Source organism: Struthio camelus, chromosome 14 (genome assembly GCF_040807025.1).
Source record: "Struthio camelus isolate bStrCam1 chromosome 14, bStrCam1.hap1, whole genome shotgun sequence".
NCBI lineage: Eukaryota > Metazoa > Chordata > Aves > Struthioniformes > Struthionidae > Struthio > Struthio camelus.
In genome coordinates this window covers 5,466,540-5,482,324 of record NC_090955.1, presented here as the reverse complement: position 1 = coordinate 5,482,324, position 15,785 = coordinate 5,466,540, and the positions used below count along the sequence as shown (strand labels likewise).

General features: G+C 45.4%; 1 protein-coding gene across 1 annotated transcript in view; it reads right to left on the bottom strand.

The window, feature by feature from the left end:
* Positions 1-15,737: 15,737 nt before the first annotated feature.
* SHQ1 (SHQ1, H/ACA ribonucleoprotein assembly factor) overlaps positions 15,738-15,785 on the bottom strand; it is a 63,818-nt gene continuing 63,770 nt past the window's right edge. Inside the window, exon 13 of the mRNA XM_068906738.1 lies at positions 15,738-15,764. Coding sequence (XP_068762839.1) covers positions 15,753-15,764 — 12 coding nt within the window. The 3' untranslated portion in view covers positions 15,738-15,752. The remainder of the gene's footprint in view (positions 15,765-15,785) is intronic.

The following is a 15,785-nucleotide window of genomic DNA, read 5'->3' as shown; positions in this document are numbered from 1 at the left end:
TGTGAGGGTGGTTGTGTCATTAATTTACCACAGTGCAAAGGATAAACAGGAATAGAAGCAAGGTGACCTGGAGGAAGGGTGTCCCAAAGCCTTATTATGGGGTCTGCAATGCTTCTCTCAGAGGAAAACAAACACATACAGCACTGCATACAGCAGAGAGTCATTGCGGAGAACTTGATCGTTTTCTAGCTCACATCAGTGTAAATCTGGAGGACCTGTGGAATTACCACGGTAAAACCAGGAAACAACAAAGCAAAAAAAAAATCCATTCCAGAATGTCAAATTGTGCTGGCTCTCAAATGTCAACCTCCTCAGCAGTTTTCCTATCTAGATGTTTTGATGGGCTGGATAGTTTGTCTAAACAACGTACAGATTCGGGGGGTGAGGGGGGTGGGTTATGAATGCTTTCTGCACCTCTTTGCCAAATTTCCAGCACCATTTTGGATACGCAGCCTTTTATTTTATCATAATTTCTCCTTCACATTAGGCTGCAATTGCAAGTGGCAGCACTCGAACAGAGTAACAGAGTAGTAACAGAGAGGGTCCTCTCATCATAAACACTGTCCCATACAGCTACTGAGCTCCCCTGAAGAAAATGAAGGGGTTTATTGCTTCTACAACAAATTCATTTGGAGAGGAGCTGATCAGAAAAAGTCAGAGAGATGGACTGGAAGAGTATAAAAAGAAACTGAGGCACAGCAGTCATTTTCTGCAGCCTAAGATGAGGGGGAAGTCTCTGTACCAGAAAAACCAACGAAGCAGGACTTTGACAGACTCACACCCCAGAAACACTCGCCAGGGAAAGGTGAGCTACAGTTAGGGTAACCGTATTTAGGAAGTGTGTGGCTTTCATAATGATCTGTGCTTTAAGTAAAAGCAGTGGTGTGTGGCGTATCGCTCTACAAAGCCTGCTTGTTCCCATCTATCTCGCACCTCATTGGGTTCAGCTGTGAAGGAGAAGATTCATTGCTTTGGTGGAAATCTGGGAAAAGGTCTGCTGATGGCACAGAGGGTGGCCGAAGGCCAGTTCTGAGGAGAGGTAGATGATGCGTAGGGTCTAGCTTTGAGGGGGAAGACGCCGGACAATTTCCATGCCCTTAGAAAGCAGGCAGACCCCTAAGAGCCGGTTGCCTCCCTGGGCAGAGCAAGGAGTCCCCGGTGGTGCCCGGAGCACTCGGGAACCTACCGAGGAGCATCGACCAGCTCCCCATCACAGATCCTAAAATCTGCAAGTGCCTTAAACCCCATTTGAAAGGGGTTCCAGCACAGGCCCAGAGTCCCCTTCACGTGACTCATATGCTTAAGAGCCTTTCTGAATCAGACTTTCATAGCCAAGGCAGAGTAAAAAAAAAATCTAGCCGCACCGAAGCGAGCGGCAAAGCTTTCACCACCCTCAAGGGAGGGTAAAACTTCGCTACGCGGCTTGTCAGAGAGAAGAGCTCGGAAATGAAGATGTCATCGCTGACGAACGCTGCCAGAACCGGAGCGCCTCTCCTGATTCCTCTAATCAGTTCTCGCGAGCCCTGGCGGCGCAGGAAGCATTCCCGCTCAAGCAGTGATACACCAAGTGCCCTGAGCAGCTGCACAACCCATTTCTTCACAAAGCTGCTGATAATTTCCTAGATTGAATTTCCCTTGATTGATCTAACGTAATACACAGTGTAAAGACGTGCTCCATTTTGCATCGGGGAAAGCACGAGAAAATCCCTGGCTGCTGGAAGGACAGTATTAGCATTGCAGCAAGGCAGATTTTTCATCAGCGAATGCTGTTCAACTGCTAAAGTGTTCTATTAAGACCAAAAATTCACTGGGGAGTGGAAAAAAAAAGAAACTGTTACCAGACTGAACTTCATCAAGTTTCGGGTTTGCAAAACATTCTTGGCCCGTCATTTTCTAAACCTCTTCCAGAGAAGGGGCAGGGAGAGGTGGCAACAAGTCTTTCTCGAGGCAGAGCCTTATGCTGTCCTGGGAAAAGGAAAAAGGAGGAAGAAAATAGAGAGCAAGTCGAAGAGGAGTTCTGCTATCAGTAAAGACAGATGAGAGGAAGTATCTTTACCCCAGATTCCTTTACGTGGGTGGTTTCTCACTCACCACGTGACAGTGCAGAAGTCGGCCTACGCAGCGTTTTCCAGGTAAACGCGAGTTTGCTCCGACTGCCTCGGGAGCTCCGCAGAGGCCCCACGAACGCGATGAGCGCATAGGTGAACCCAGCCCAAGGTAGCAAGTCCTGCACAAGGCAGGGAATATTAGCTCCAAGTCTTCTCCCAACCTGCGGAGTACGCATAGCATTCGTCCGTACCCATCAGGAGCTCGGGCAGAGCAGGTTTGGATCGGCTTGAGAACTTCCACCCAAAAGACACCCAAAGCAAGCCTGTGCCACTAAGCCAGCAGGAAGCCTCACCACCTTATCTTTACTCCCAAAACACACTCCCTGCGACTTCCAGTAGACCCGCAGGACTCCGACATCGTCACCACCATACATGTAGAAACGTGCAAGCAACCGTGACAGCTTCTCCTGAGGAAGACAAGCTGATAGTCAACATAGCGGGCCAAACACTGGCCTCAGTTACCCTGACTGCACAGATGCAGCAGAGCAAAGAGGTTGGGCCCGTGGAATACATCACATAAATCATCGTCTCCACGAGCTCCGGCTGTTTTTATGCACTGCTTTCCCTCCTATTTGGCATACACAGTGAAACAGGTTAAAACCTAAACCCATTTATAATAATTATTCTGAAGGTTGTCTGCAGATAACGTAGAAAATAAAACTGTTTTTGGAAAAAAAATCCCTTTTAGCTTTAATAAAATTATTTCAAAGTACTAGGAGGTTATTTATAGAGTGCGAAAATGTGACTGGAGGGGAGGCAAAGTAAAGGGAGTTCAAAGGGTGTCTGTGAAAAGACAAAAAACCCGCTGTGTTATTGACACTGCTTCCTGTTTTCTCACACTCAACAACATGCTTAAAACAAACTAGAGGAAACAAAAAAAAAAAAAAAGAAAAGCTACTGAGAGCATTTCAGATTAAATAAGACTTTTTGACAGCTGTTAGGGAAAGGATTGGTCCTGCATTTATGCTTACAATAGCCTGCTTATCCATAAAAATTATTAGCATTATAGAAGCATCTCAAAGCCCCGAGGGAGCTCAAGCCCATGCAGGCAGGAGATCCAGTGCCTGCGGCAAGAGCCGGGCCCCGACCAAAGGCTGAATGAGCTGAAGAGGCAGCACAAGCAGACGGCAGAGGGGCCGGCAGGCGCGAATGCCGGTCCCTACCTGGGAGGGCCTGTCCCTGGCTCGCTGCGCCCGATGACGGCGTTCCTGCAGGTTGCCCACCTGGCTGCCAGAGAAGCCGTGTCCCCACGCACCTACAGAAAACCATCAGCTCTGCTTTTCTTCGGGTTTCTCCCATGGCCCTGTGAGTCCTTCTATTGCATTCCCCTTGCAAACTCTTTCTAAACCCAACCTCCCACCACTTTTCCTTTGACCTGTTTGGGGAATAGCCACTTTCTCCTCCACCGGCCCCATGTGGGAAGTCTTGTTCAGTCCTGGGTTTCCTGTTCAAACCTCCTTAGCATCCCCACTCTATTGCCCTACCATTAGCTATCAGGTACCTTAGTCGGACACACAGAAATATACACTCAAACCCACTGCTCACGTATTTTCCCATGAAGAAAAGTAGTTAACTGCTTCAGAACAGCAAGCAGCAGCTAGCAAAAGTGCTAACCAAGGCACACGTAGCATTTTATAGAATATGAACATCGCCTGCTCCCATCTCCCTCAAAAAGGCAAGCAAGCAGAAATTAAGGTGAACAATTTTGTCATATTTGTAACTCAGATTTAGCATATTAAAGAAACCATCAGCCAGCAAGGAGGAGAGATGGAGAGACAATGAACCACCAATTTATTGGGTACTCCTTGCTCCAAGCAGCACAGAAAACTACAGGCTCTGCAGGTCTTACACATACAGAGAAGCTACTCTGCAGAGAGTGCCACCAAACAGGTCTGCATCGGGACCCTTCTGTAACTGCAGCTCATCCGATGCATGCTCAGTGATCTTTATTTATTCAAAAACACGATTGAAAAACAACAACAACAAAAAACTGACAGGTGTCTTAAACTGTTCAAGACAACAGGCACCAAGAAAAGTCTGTAAATACCCAAACACGTTAGAGGTGCGCATCCAGCTGGCAAAAAGCCTAAGTGGGGTTGTAAGAAACACTCTCCATCCTAGCAGCAGAAGTGGCAAAAACAAAACAAAAAAAAACAAAAAAACAAAACAAACAAACGGTCATGGAGGAGGAAAAGACATCGTTAAACTCCTTGCAAGAACCAGGGTGGGTTGGGGCACCCTTGGCCATGAGCATGGGATCGTCTTCCTCCCCTTCATCAAGCTCTTGAGAGGGAAATGGAGGCATGTGGCCCCGATTTATCCCAAGGTCTCACTTTGAAAAATATGCAAGTACCCTACTGGTGATCTTCTTGCTACAAAGAATTTGCAGCGAGCGTTAACAAAGCCTTTTAGATATGAAGCATGGGACACAAGTTTCACTAACATATACCCTTTAAAATGTCTTTTCTTCTTCATCTTTTTCTGTTCCCTTTAAAAATCAAAGTACATTACATTAGATTACTAAATGAACAAAAAGCCTCCGGGCCTGGGAGCCCATATTCCAAATTAGGAAATTACGGTGGCTGAGGCCAGCCAGGACTGGTCCTTTCGCCCCAGGCTTTCCTAACGAAATCTGCCACCACGGCCAGGGAGCGCAGCACGGCTGAGCGCCGGGTGCTCCATCTCAGCCCCCTCGCCTCGCACAGTTTGGGGAGCGGGCATCTCAAAAAAGCGGGGGCGGAGAGTTTGCAACGCTCTTCACTAAGCAATACAACTCGGGCACGAGCGTTGCAGCGTGAAAACAACAGGCAACAAAGGCGCTTTTCTACTCTAAAAAATCAGCCTGCTGCAGGAAAGCCATCGGTTCAGCTGGCTGCTTCCGTTACGTTTCATGAAAGTCAGCCAGTGTATCGGATATTCATTCATTTTGGGCTAACTATCTTTTCCATTTCCGAACAGCTTCAATTTTCTTGATGTCGCAGGGAATGGTTTATGAGGAAATAGAGCCTTGAGGGTGGACAGATGGAGAAAAATCCCCCTTCTCACCACATTGATCACTATAATCTTTCATCTGCTCAGCGCGGCCCCAGGCTGCTGGCGCTCGGAGGGGCTGCAGCTCTACCTGGGAAACAGCCCGTCGGGATGCGCCTCGCGCGCCACGTCTGCCCGCGCCGCTTTGCTCCTTGCCGTTCGCCAGCGGTCACCCAGCCAGGCAACGCGCAGAGGCGAGGGGCGAGACTAAGCCCTCGGAAAGGGCACAGACACGAACCCAAAGCATTTCACGCGACGGGAGGAACAGGAAAGGAGACGGGCAGTTCGGACGCGACATCCTGCTCCCAGCTCCGCCGCTGGCTCGCTGAGCGGCCTTAGGGCATAGGAGTTGCACCAGTTTAATTACTCCCCTTATCACCCCCTCCGCTACAGTTATTCTACGGCATAAAGGAGCTCCACATAGGTACCACTAAATAACGAGAGGGGAAAGAAATTAGCAATACTTGTTATGAAGCACTTATATAACAACATATTCACGCCAAGGGCTGTAACCGAGACCGCATCGGCAAAGGTGGGGAGACGCTGTGGGACCCCCGGTGCTGGCAGAGCTTAAGAATGGGTTAAACGAGCATCTGTGGGGAATGATTTTGACACAGAAAATCCTGTGGACCTTTCGAGGTCTGCTCCCTTCCTACGTTCTCTGATGCAATGACTTGGTTGGTACAATTCTCCCTGCCCAGCCCTGGAAAGTTCTGCATATTCCAGAAGGTAACATGGACCCGGGGTGAATTTATTTGTGCGAGATCTGTTGGTACAACACCCACCGGAGGTGATGTGGCCTTTAAGTACAGAGGCAGGGTGTGCAACCAACAGGGACATCTCCACCGGAGCCGCCGCTCTCTGCCCTGCGCGCAAGGGTCGCAGTCGGGCCCTTCCCTCCTTTGGCTTGAGTGACTCCCCTGACACTCAATTAACATTTAAGATTTCAGGGAAAAACTATCCAATTTGTTTTATTTCTCAGCTGGTAATTTATGGAAATATATTCCTTAAAAACAAACAAAATGCACTTTGCTAAGAGATGGGCCGTTCCCTGGCGTTTGGCAGAGTAAATGAGCGTTTGTGCCCAGTGGCATGGTGTCCCACGACTGAGCCCCTAGAAAGGCCTTCAAAAATATCTATTAGCCAAGCTCATTAGTTTAAATATCATTAAAATAAATTATATTCCTCTACACAGGGTTTAGATAGGCCCCAAAGTGAATACTACTCTCAATGGTTACAGGCCAAACACTCATTTACTCTAAGGACTCTCCGCTCTGAAAATAGAAAGAGGGGTTAAAATTAAGTTTACACAACTGCAGTGGTAGACTGGTATGGAAGAGTCCTAGTACTCAAACGGATCTGTCCACGTCTTACCGCTCCGCTTTAAAAACGTAACACTGAATAAGCAATGTTATTTACCAAAAGATTTTCTTTTCCCTAAGAGACGACTTTACAGCTTGCTTCGGATTCTGTGAACATAAATAAGGGGAGTTTTGTTGTTGTTGTTTTTTAAACATTAACTGTACTGCTTTTTAAAATTAATTGAACTAGTACATTGCCCTACGTAGAGGCCAATTCCATTTTAAGGAAATGCTTTAGGGTAAGTTTATTTTGGTGTAGCTTAATCTCTGATGTTTTCAGTTGTGTTTTTTTTTTCCCTCCTCATTGATTAGGAGAAATAAATTAAACTGAAGTAGAATCATGTCCATATAAGCTGCACAAACTCAATTAAACTGATTTAAAACACTGAGCACTAACAGGACTGATTTACTGCCCTGTACTAAGCTTGTGTGTGCCGGCTGAGCCACAGCAGCAGACTAAACTCTTCTTTTTTTTTTTTTTGTTTTAGACTGCAAAAAACATCAGAATGAACTCAAACTTCAGTGGAAGAGATTTAAACTAAAAATGTATCCGACATTAAATATAGGCTAATAGTGAAACAGGGAGAGTTACCGTGAGTCAGCTGCTGCTCAGTCACTCTGAACTCCACGCCATGGTTTGACGCTCCTCCGTCTTCGGCGGTCCTTTTCCCCTAATCACTTTGCTGCTCGCTCTAACCTTCGCCGCAGGCCAGCCCGTTGCGGAGATGGGCTAGCTGGTGGCCCGCAAACCACCATCCCCGCACAACGGAGCGGCGGCACTGGGCACGAACAAGCCCCGTGGCGGACGCGGGGAAAGGGAACGGCAATACCTGGGCTGAACGCAGCAACGAGCAGCGTGCTCTCAAACCACAGCCTGCGCGTCTCCTCCGCGCACCTGAACGCTCACTCAATGAAACAATTATTTTTGAAGAGTAGCAACGTAGCTGCTCACACCGTTTTCATTCTTGCTGGCTTTGCCAAGTCTAGACTGCTAAAAAGGAGTATTTCCTTCAATTTCTTGTTGTGTGCCTTGAAAATTGTTTGCTAAACTCTAAATAGTTGCCTTTTTGTTAGAGTATAGAAGTGGACAGGACACAGTGGCATCACTCATGACACAACTGAGGTGCACGTGGCTGCACAGGGGTAACAGATCCCTTCATCTGCTCTGCTCGACCTCTGCACTATAGGTGATACAAGGGAGAAGAAATCTAGAGTAGCTCCTACGTTCCCGGACTGAATTTGCAGATCTAATTGTTACTAACAAATAATATTGTCAAGGCACAATAAACATGGCAACCCACAAAGGCGTTTTCACAGTCTTTTCACAGCTGGCTCAAAACAGTTTGAAAGAATCAAAACCTTCAGACAGGCGTTTTCTATAGAAAGAAAGAAAAAAAAAAAAACCCCAAACCACCACCACCAGAAATGAGCAGTTATACCTCCAGCAGGTATCTGCACACCAGATTTGCAGGTGCTGTAACTGCAAACACAGATTAGACAGCAGGCAGTTCTGAAGTCTGGATCTCAGTCATCTCTGGAGTGAAAAGTACATGCCATGACAAAAGCCATTTGTATGTTGTTATTCTCAAAGTATCACATGAGCTGTACTTTTCTTTTTAGCGGAACCTAGAGAACATTACATCCAATATAACCAAAATTCAGTATCAAGGTCCCCCTGCTAGGGCTATGAGAGATTGCACGGAGCAACAGTGCAGTGATTGAGGACCTGTGCTAATCACGTCAATTGATATGAATTACTATGTCTGCTATACCACTGCAGCAGTCTGCAGGTTTACACCTCATTAAGCTTCCAAGTGCCAAATGAATCAACAGGGTTCAGCAGAACCCTTCTTAATTAATCGTTCTAGCAACAGGGAAAAAGTAACAGAAAAAGAGAATCACAACTTTCAGTGAACACAGGCGGGTTTACAGAAACTGAAACTATTTTTCCGATTTAGCATTTCAGATTGAAGACACCCACATACTAATCTCAGCCAGCAAATAACTGCCGGGGGCTGGTTTTGGGCTAGGGTGGAGTGAAAATACAGGCCGGTGACTTGGAGAACTTTTTCATCAAGTCCTTCAGTTTGTTTTGTACTGCTCTTCAGGCCTCAACCTTTTGTTGCCTGTGAAATCTCCAGGTTCGAATTTCCCACCACACCCCAGAGGCAGCGGGCAGAGTCCACCGCTGGGCGCTTCAGGATCTCCTGGAGTTTGTGGGACTTGCAGTTGAGCATTTCCTTTAGAAGTGTAAGCTGGACCCATCAGTCTTTTCCTGCCTACTGCCCCCAAAGCAAGATGCAAACTTAACAGTAAGGGAAGAGGCTGGGAAAGCGGTGGTCACCTTTGTCAGCACCCCAAGCATCTTGCTCTATCAAATTCCCTACATCATGGTGCTATACGAACACAAGGGCAAGCTGGCAAGCTCTAAGGATAAAATATCAGCAGCCACAATAGTCTGGAAAGCAAAGGACCGTCCTGCCCCTTACCCGAGCGCGATTCCCTTATCCTTACAGGTTGGCTTTTCCTCAGCACAAAACAGCGCCAGAAAAATCTCAGTGTCCTGAAAGACTGGGTGATGCTGCAGAAAGCAAACGCTCGACCTGCTGTTTGATACCTAGACAGCAGGATCTCCCCTGACTAGACACGCAGGTAGCCACCACAAGTGAGGCACCTCTTGCCGTTGCTTTACTAGAATGGAGTAAAGCTATTCCGGTCTCAGGCTGCCAACCTGCGTCCTGCCTTTCGGCACGCGTTCTGCCATCTCCGCTCACATAGCCCCTCGGATGCAGTAGACTCCAAAGGAGGAGAAGCGTGTCTCCAGAGTGGCAGCAGGCAAGCCAGGCTGCGTAGCGTCCAACTTACCAAAGCGTTGCTGCACCATAATTGAGCATGCTAACAGATCAAATTCAGCTGGGAATCTAACATGTACTGCATGGGATCTCTAGGGAAGTGTGGTATATCATCTGTCTTACCTCATGCTTGCACTACGCCAGCTTAAATTCTCCCTTGAGCTCGCACCTGCTTACTGCACAACTTGTAATTGCCTGTGTAACGTAACGGTCAGCTTAGCGCTCAAACCACATTTCCAATGCCGAACGTTTACAGGTACTTACATTTTCACCATCACTGTCAGTCATCCAGCTTATTTTCTCTCATCTATCTAACATCCATTTAATATTCATACTCCAGTGGTGCTTTGACAGCTACAGATTGTAGCTGTCACTCTTTTTCTTTTCTACACCCAGGCCTAGTTACGCTAGATTGTCCGGCTGCTCTATAACATTGATTAACCTTTAATTTACCAGTTTAACAAGCAAATAAAATATGACCACAGGTGGTGCAGTGGTGCTTTTAACTTTAGAGCACCACCGCAAGGGAGGGAAGTATTACTACTTCCATTTTAAGGACAGGGAAGTGAGGCACCAAGAACTAAAGAGTGAATTGCCTATGGTCGCTCACGAAGGCAGCGGTAGAGGGAAGAGTTGAAATTACATGGACTAGATCCTAAAATCCTCTTCCTCAACCCTTTTTCCCCTTCTTTTATGCCAGGGATTGGATCCACTGGAAATATCTAGCTAGTTGCAGGGAAGCCTGAACTGTTTTTAAAATAAACCTAGCAGCATGGAAAACCTGATCCTACAACCTCAGATCTCTTTTTGCTGCCTGATTAGGTCAGAGGACCTCTGCCTCCCCGAGCATCCGAACGCATTTGTTAGGGTCCGTATTACCCCATCAATGACAGTATCTTCCTGTGACTTGCCAAAATCCTACTGATGCTTTTAAAGGACTGTTTTGAGACTTCACCTGCTTCCTTGGATTTATTTGTCATACCTCCTACTTACTAAACACATCATTACTTCTTTTTAGTTTCCCTTTTTCCCATATAAATTTATACTAAATTAGTAAAGCCGAAAATATGCATTAAGGAAAAAAGCAACCTTAAACCATATTTCTAATCCTCAGAATTTCTGTTCTGGTAACTACCACTTGTGGGTTAATTTTGATAAAGTTGAGGAGGAAAAAACTGTTGGCTTAAAAATGTCACTAAGATCATGTCCAATTATACCTGCTGGCCAAAAAAATATATTTAGAAATACTTTGTTCTCTTGTATTTATTACAGCAATAGATGTGGTAGAATAAAATCAGTGTGGAAGTGTTAAGGGATTCTAAGAGTGCAAACTGAAGGATTAGCAATCCAAATAGAACACCAGAAATGAAAATACTCTTCCCAACCCATTTATAAACAACTAATTGCTGAAGAGTCTCTGTTAATCGTATTCTGTGGTGAGACAAGTGAGGAACCCAACACTGAAAGGCAGGTTCTTATGTGGAAAGTCACTTCACACCTCAATTACAGCTTCTGCCAACCACTTCAGATCTGAAGTATAATGTTTTCTCTGGTGAGAGGATACCATTAGCACAATAAGCTGTTAGTACTGAGACTGTGAACTGAACAGCACCCAGGGAAATCACCTCGCACTGGGAACTCCTTAGACTTTTGTTTTTTAGCCACTTTGAAAAGCAAATTGATTAACACGCACACATAGTGCATGCACACACAGATGCCTCCTCTGCCGCCCAAACTACTTAGATATCCATCTGTATCCAAATCAGCTTTGCAGTTAATAAGAAAAGCTTGATTTAGGACATTTCGCAGCTTCATTAAGAGCATGGTGCTAAGGGAATACTCCACAAGCCTATTGTTTCAGCAGTATAGAACAGGTTAAAGAAAGATACATCGGTGTAATTATTTATAATTCAAATTCCTAGGGATCACTTGCAGCACGATCAGGTTGGCATTCAGAATCATTCTGGAATGCAGATTGTTTTCCCAATTGTTAGATGATACTATTCCACTTATTCTTAGAGACTCCACTTATCCTTCACTACTGTGACTAACGAAGTCTTCTATCGGACACCTGAAGACGAAGGGGAACTTTCTGCTTATGTCCCACGCCAAAACCTTGCCTAAACCTTGTCTAATCTTCAGATCATGGAGCAGCACTGGAGTGCTGCCAAGCCTCTCAGCTTAGTCTCATAGCTCTTGAAGATGATCATCCCAACTCCAATTTTGATACAGCCTTGTACCTCGTCGAGGATGAAGCTGTGATCCTTCCCACCGAGAGTCACCACACTTTCCTCAGATATGCTAACACTGCTCTTTCTGGACCTTAGAACTTCCCAAGCCTTTGCTTTTTCCCAAAATCCAGCAGACACAAAGGTGCTTTGCAAGCCTAACGAGTATACATACTGCAGAGCTAGGAAGAAAAGCCTGCTAAGTGTAGCAACATCTTGCATGGAGATGCAACATCAAGTCACTTGTTTCCGCTAACGGTAGGGACTTGACACAAACACAGACTGGTCGCTCAGGATAGGTATAAAGCACTATGGGAAGGCTATGGATGGCCCAGAGAAACCCAGCTTCCTATTGCACACTTGATTACAGGACCATTTCGTATACATTTTTAACTTTTACATTCATTACAGGAATAAGACTCCTTAGTAATCTGCCAGTTACAGCAAAGTTAGCATATGTATCTGTGGATAGAGTGAAATCCCCTGAAGATACATTGTTTTTAAGTCCCTACAGCACTGTTCCAAGGTGGAGAAGCACACTAAAGGTATTAAGAACAATTTAAAATACAAGAGGATACACACTGTGGCTTTAACTTTTACAGCCTCTCCCCCTTCCAAGTACATTATTCCTCATACGTTACAGTCCCTGTATATTACTCATTGCAATGACCTACAACACATACTGGGTGTTTTCCTGTTTCTCAGGAAGAGACTCAAATCTCTTCCAGTCAGACTAACAAAAACTGGTTTGATGAATCACTTACTTCCAGTTGTTAGCAGCCTAGCAGAAATCAGGAGGAAAGCGCAACATGCTATCCTGCTGCTGCTGTTGACCCATCAGTGATCCTGTGAGTATGAAAGGGTGGATGCAACTGCACAGGTATTAAACTACTTGCCCAGGACAGCAAACAAAGGCAGTGATGACTCAGCCCCACGCTCTGCCTATTGCTCCCTGCTCCGCCAGTGCTCAGGCAGTCCTAGGAACATCTTCTTAAGTCAGCACCCACAGTACATATTTCTTTTTTAGAATATCGTAACTGAACCACAGATTCCCAGGCTCTGATACTTTGACCTTCTGGTCTGTTCTTCCACTTTGACATTATGATTTTAAAATTCATCACCTAATGCCAGGTAACTGTTTCTACATTCAGCTGTCCCTTGGGCATGAATCTTGCTGAAGGAGAAGCGCAGGCCTCTACAGTGAAAGGGGTTCAGCGCTACTACAGTCCGCGTTTTGTTTCAAAACTTCAGCTGCAATTGCCTATTCTAGTTCTAAAGGAGAAGTCTCAACATACTGTAATTAAGCACACAGAGGAGCTCAGGAGAGCTGTCTGTCAGCACCTGGCAGTGGGATTCCCCTTCCAGAGGCACCTGCACTAAATGGTAATTCCTTCCCTCCTTCTCCCACTTTAGTCCCCAGCGCTTCTCCCTTCTGCTCAGAGGAACAGATGGAACAATCACTCTCCTCCTTTTCACAGTGCAGACCCCTGCTGCTACCGAGCCCCTTATGCCGTGATAACACACATAATTAGGCAAATCAATGGACAATGCAGCAGATTAGAGTGGGAGGGATTACATCAGGCAAAACACAAATCCCAGTTTATTTACATTTCTGCGTAATTGCCAAAAATTGCAGACACAAGACAAAAAAACTAATCACAACGCTGGCAGGTAGGGTGCTGGACCAGGTCACTACCTGGACTATTTGGAGTACGGCTGAAAGAAGTTTGTTCTCATCTTGATATGCAGTTGATTTATGCCTTAAACATCTCATTAGTGCTTATGAGTTATTCCCCCAAATTTCTCACACATCCTTAATTAGGCACTTCGATGTTTACTGCCATATACCTTACTCCCGACTTCAGACTGGAAAGCACAACTCAAGGCTGCAAAATCCTTGTTGCAAGCAACAGCCCTCTCAGTTTTACATGGAAAGGTAGAGCTTGCACAACAGAGACCAAAAACACACAGCTGATGCCTCCTGACAAAGCCAGCCGCTGAAGTTTCTCCTTACACCATTTCTTAACCTGTGTTCCCTGCCCAGCAGTTTCTCATCTCCTTCTTCAGCCCTCGCAGCTCATGAAAGGCAGGAGGGATTCTCACACACTGATGTGGTCTCACCACATCCGAGCAGCAGAATAGCAGCATCAGAAGTAAAAGATAGCTGCATGAACAGCTAGCCTGCTGCTGACAAGTGCCATATAAACAGGTGAGGTAACAAGGTGAACGGTATTCAGAGATGAGACTTACAAGAGCAATTTAGCACCAAAGAATTTGGGTTCTGAGCCTGAAAGTGGCATTAGGAGCAGGAAAGAGCAGAACAAGCCAGATTAGTGATGAGAATGAGAGAGGCCATTAAATTTCTGGGCTCTTCAAGCAGATCAAAGAAGGTGATCTGCTTGCCAAGAGAAAACACTAGGGATGTGCTTCCAGTAGTAGAAATGATCTCATACATGTGGAGTGGGTTTTTATCCTGGTTTATTAACTCAGAGCAAGGTTATGCCCAGGCATCATCTGGTAAGCCTGGAATACTCTGCAAGACTTCCCCCCCCCCCCCCATACAATGTGAAAGTATTGTTCAAGTGGTAACTGGGCCTCATAGATTCCCCCCTGGGTAGAAGGTATTAAGAGGTCTATTTTACAGATACATAGATACACACTGAAACCAACAGCCGAAACTATAAAGCTTTTTTCCCTTTTTTTTTCCCCTCTTTTTTTTTTTTTTTTTTTTTTGGTGAGAGGGTTCTCTGCTGCATCTGATGACAGCCTCAGCGAGCTGAGAGATGCGACTGCAGGGCGCATCTGCGGCACAGGCAGCCCTGACCAGCAGACTGCAGCCAAGGCTGCAAGGCAGAACCCCAACCGGCTCCTTCAGAGGCAGGGCCAAGACCAGGCGCAGGGAAGCTCAACTTGGCCATGGCCTCCGAACTGCCTCCTCTTATCCCTGGCACAGGCCAGAGAAGTACTCTACCTTCTCAAAGCAGCAACAGAGGGGGCAGCTTGTGGAGAAAGCAGAGGAGCTGTTGCTGACAGATTGCCATCTGCATTGGTTTGACCCAAACTCACCAAAGGACTCCTAGGGTTATTAGTCAATAAAGTTACTGCCTGGCTAATGTTGCTAGTTTAAACATGAAACTTCTTGTTTTTTTCCATGCTAAGCACCAAGACTATCAGGCTAAAGGAAACTTCTCTTAAAGAAAGAGCAGGCTGTTAGGTAAGAGCTGGCCTTCTTGATGGAGCTCTGCCAACAACGTAGCCCTCACCTACGACATACAGCTTTTGTTCTTGTCCTCAAGAATCTTCCAAAATACCATCAACTATGCTGAATTGTATTGTGGCTTTTCAATATCAGAAAATGTTTAATAAAATGCAAACCAATGTTATCATGCTCATTTCAGGTATGACCTAAGCCAGGTCTCCAAATGTAGTATTCATGGTGATAATACTGTCACTTCTCCAAAACATAAGAATATAAAAATAGTATGATTTATGAGTACCACAATACTACAGACCCAAATTTATTTTTTCAATACAAAATCATGACTCGCACATGCCCACAAAACCACAGGCTGCAGCCCACTCACCTTTAAAAAGCAGAAAAATAGATCCATGACAGACACAGAAAATATTTTAGAATTACTGTCTCACTAAGACGACGGACACAGATGCCATTTGTATGTTATAACTAATTATAAAATGCTACCATAATATTTAATAAAAAAAAAAACATGAGTTCACTGTAGATGCTTCCCTGGGTGGTGTACCATACTCACATTGGACATTCCTCTAGGGTGGTACCATATTTCCTCCATGTGTAACATGCCCGAAAACAACCATAACAATTCCTTATTCGTTTTATTCTCCTAGCTTATCTTTTCACAGCTTTGGAGTGCATTCCCCCTTATCTTGGAGACAAATGGCCTCCACAGAGAGCTCTAAACAGCAAAGCTATTTATCTGTTTGACATGTGTTTCCCTGTTTGTTTTCTCCAGCCTTGAGACAATCAGCTCACGCTTTGACAATATTCAGCTGTGCCAATGGTGGAGGGTTGCCTGGCCCATTCACTCCAGTGATGTGAATCAATGTCTTAGTGATATTTATCATTTTCTGTAGTAAATCAAGTCTAATCGATGCTTTCTTCTGTTGATGTAGAACTAAGTCTTTATAAGCTTGTCAGAAAGCTGTCTGGAATGAAAACAAAGTTAT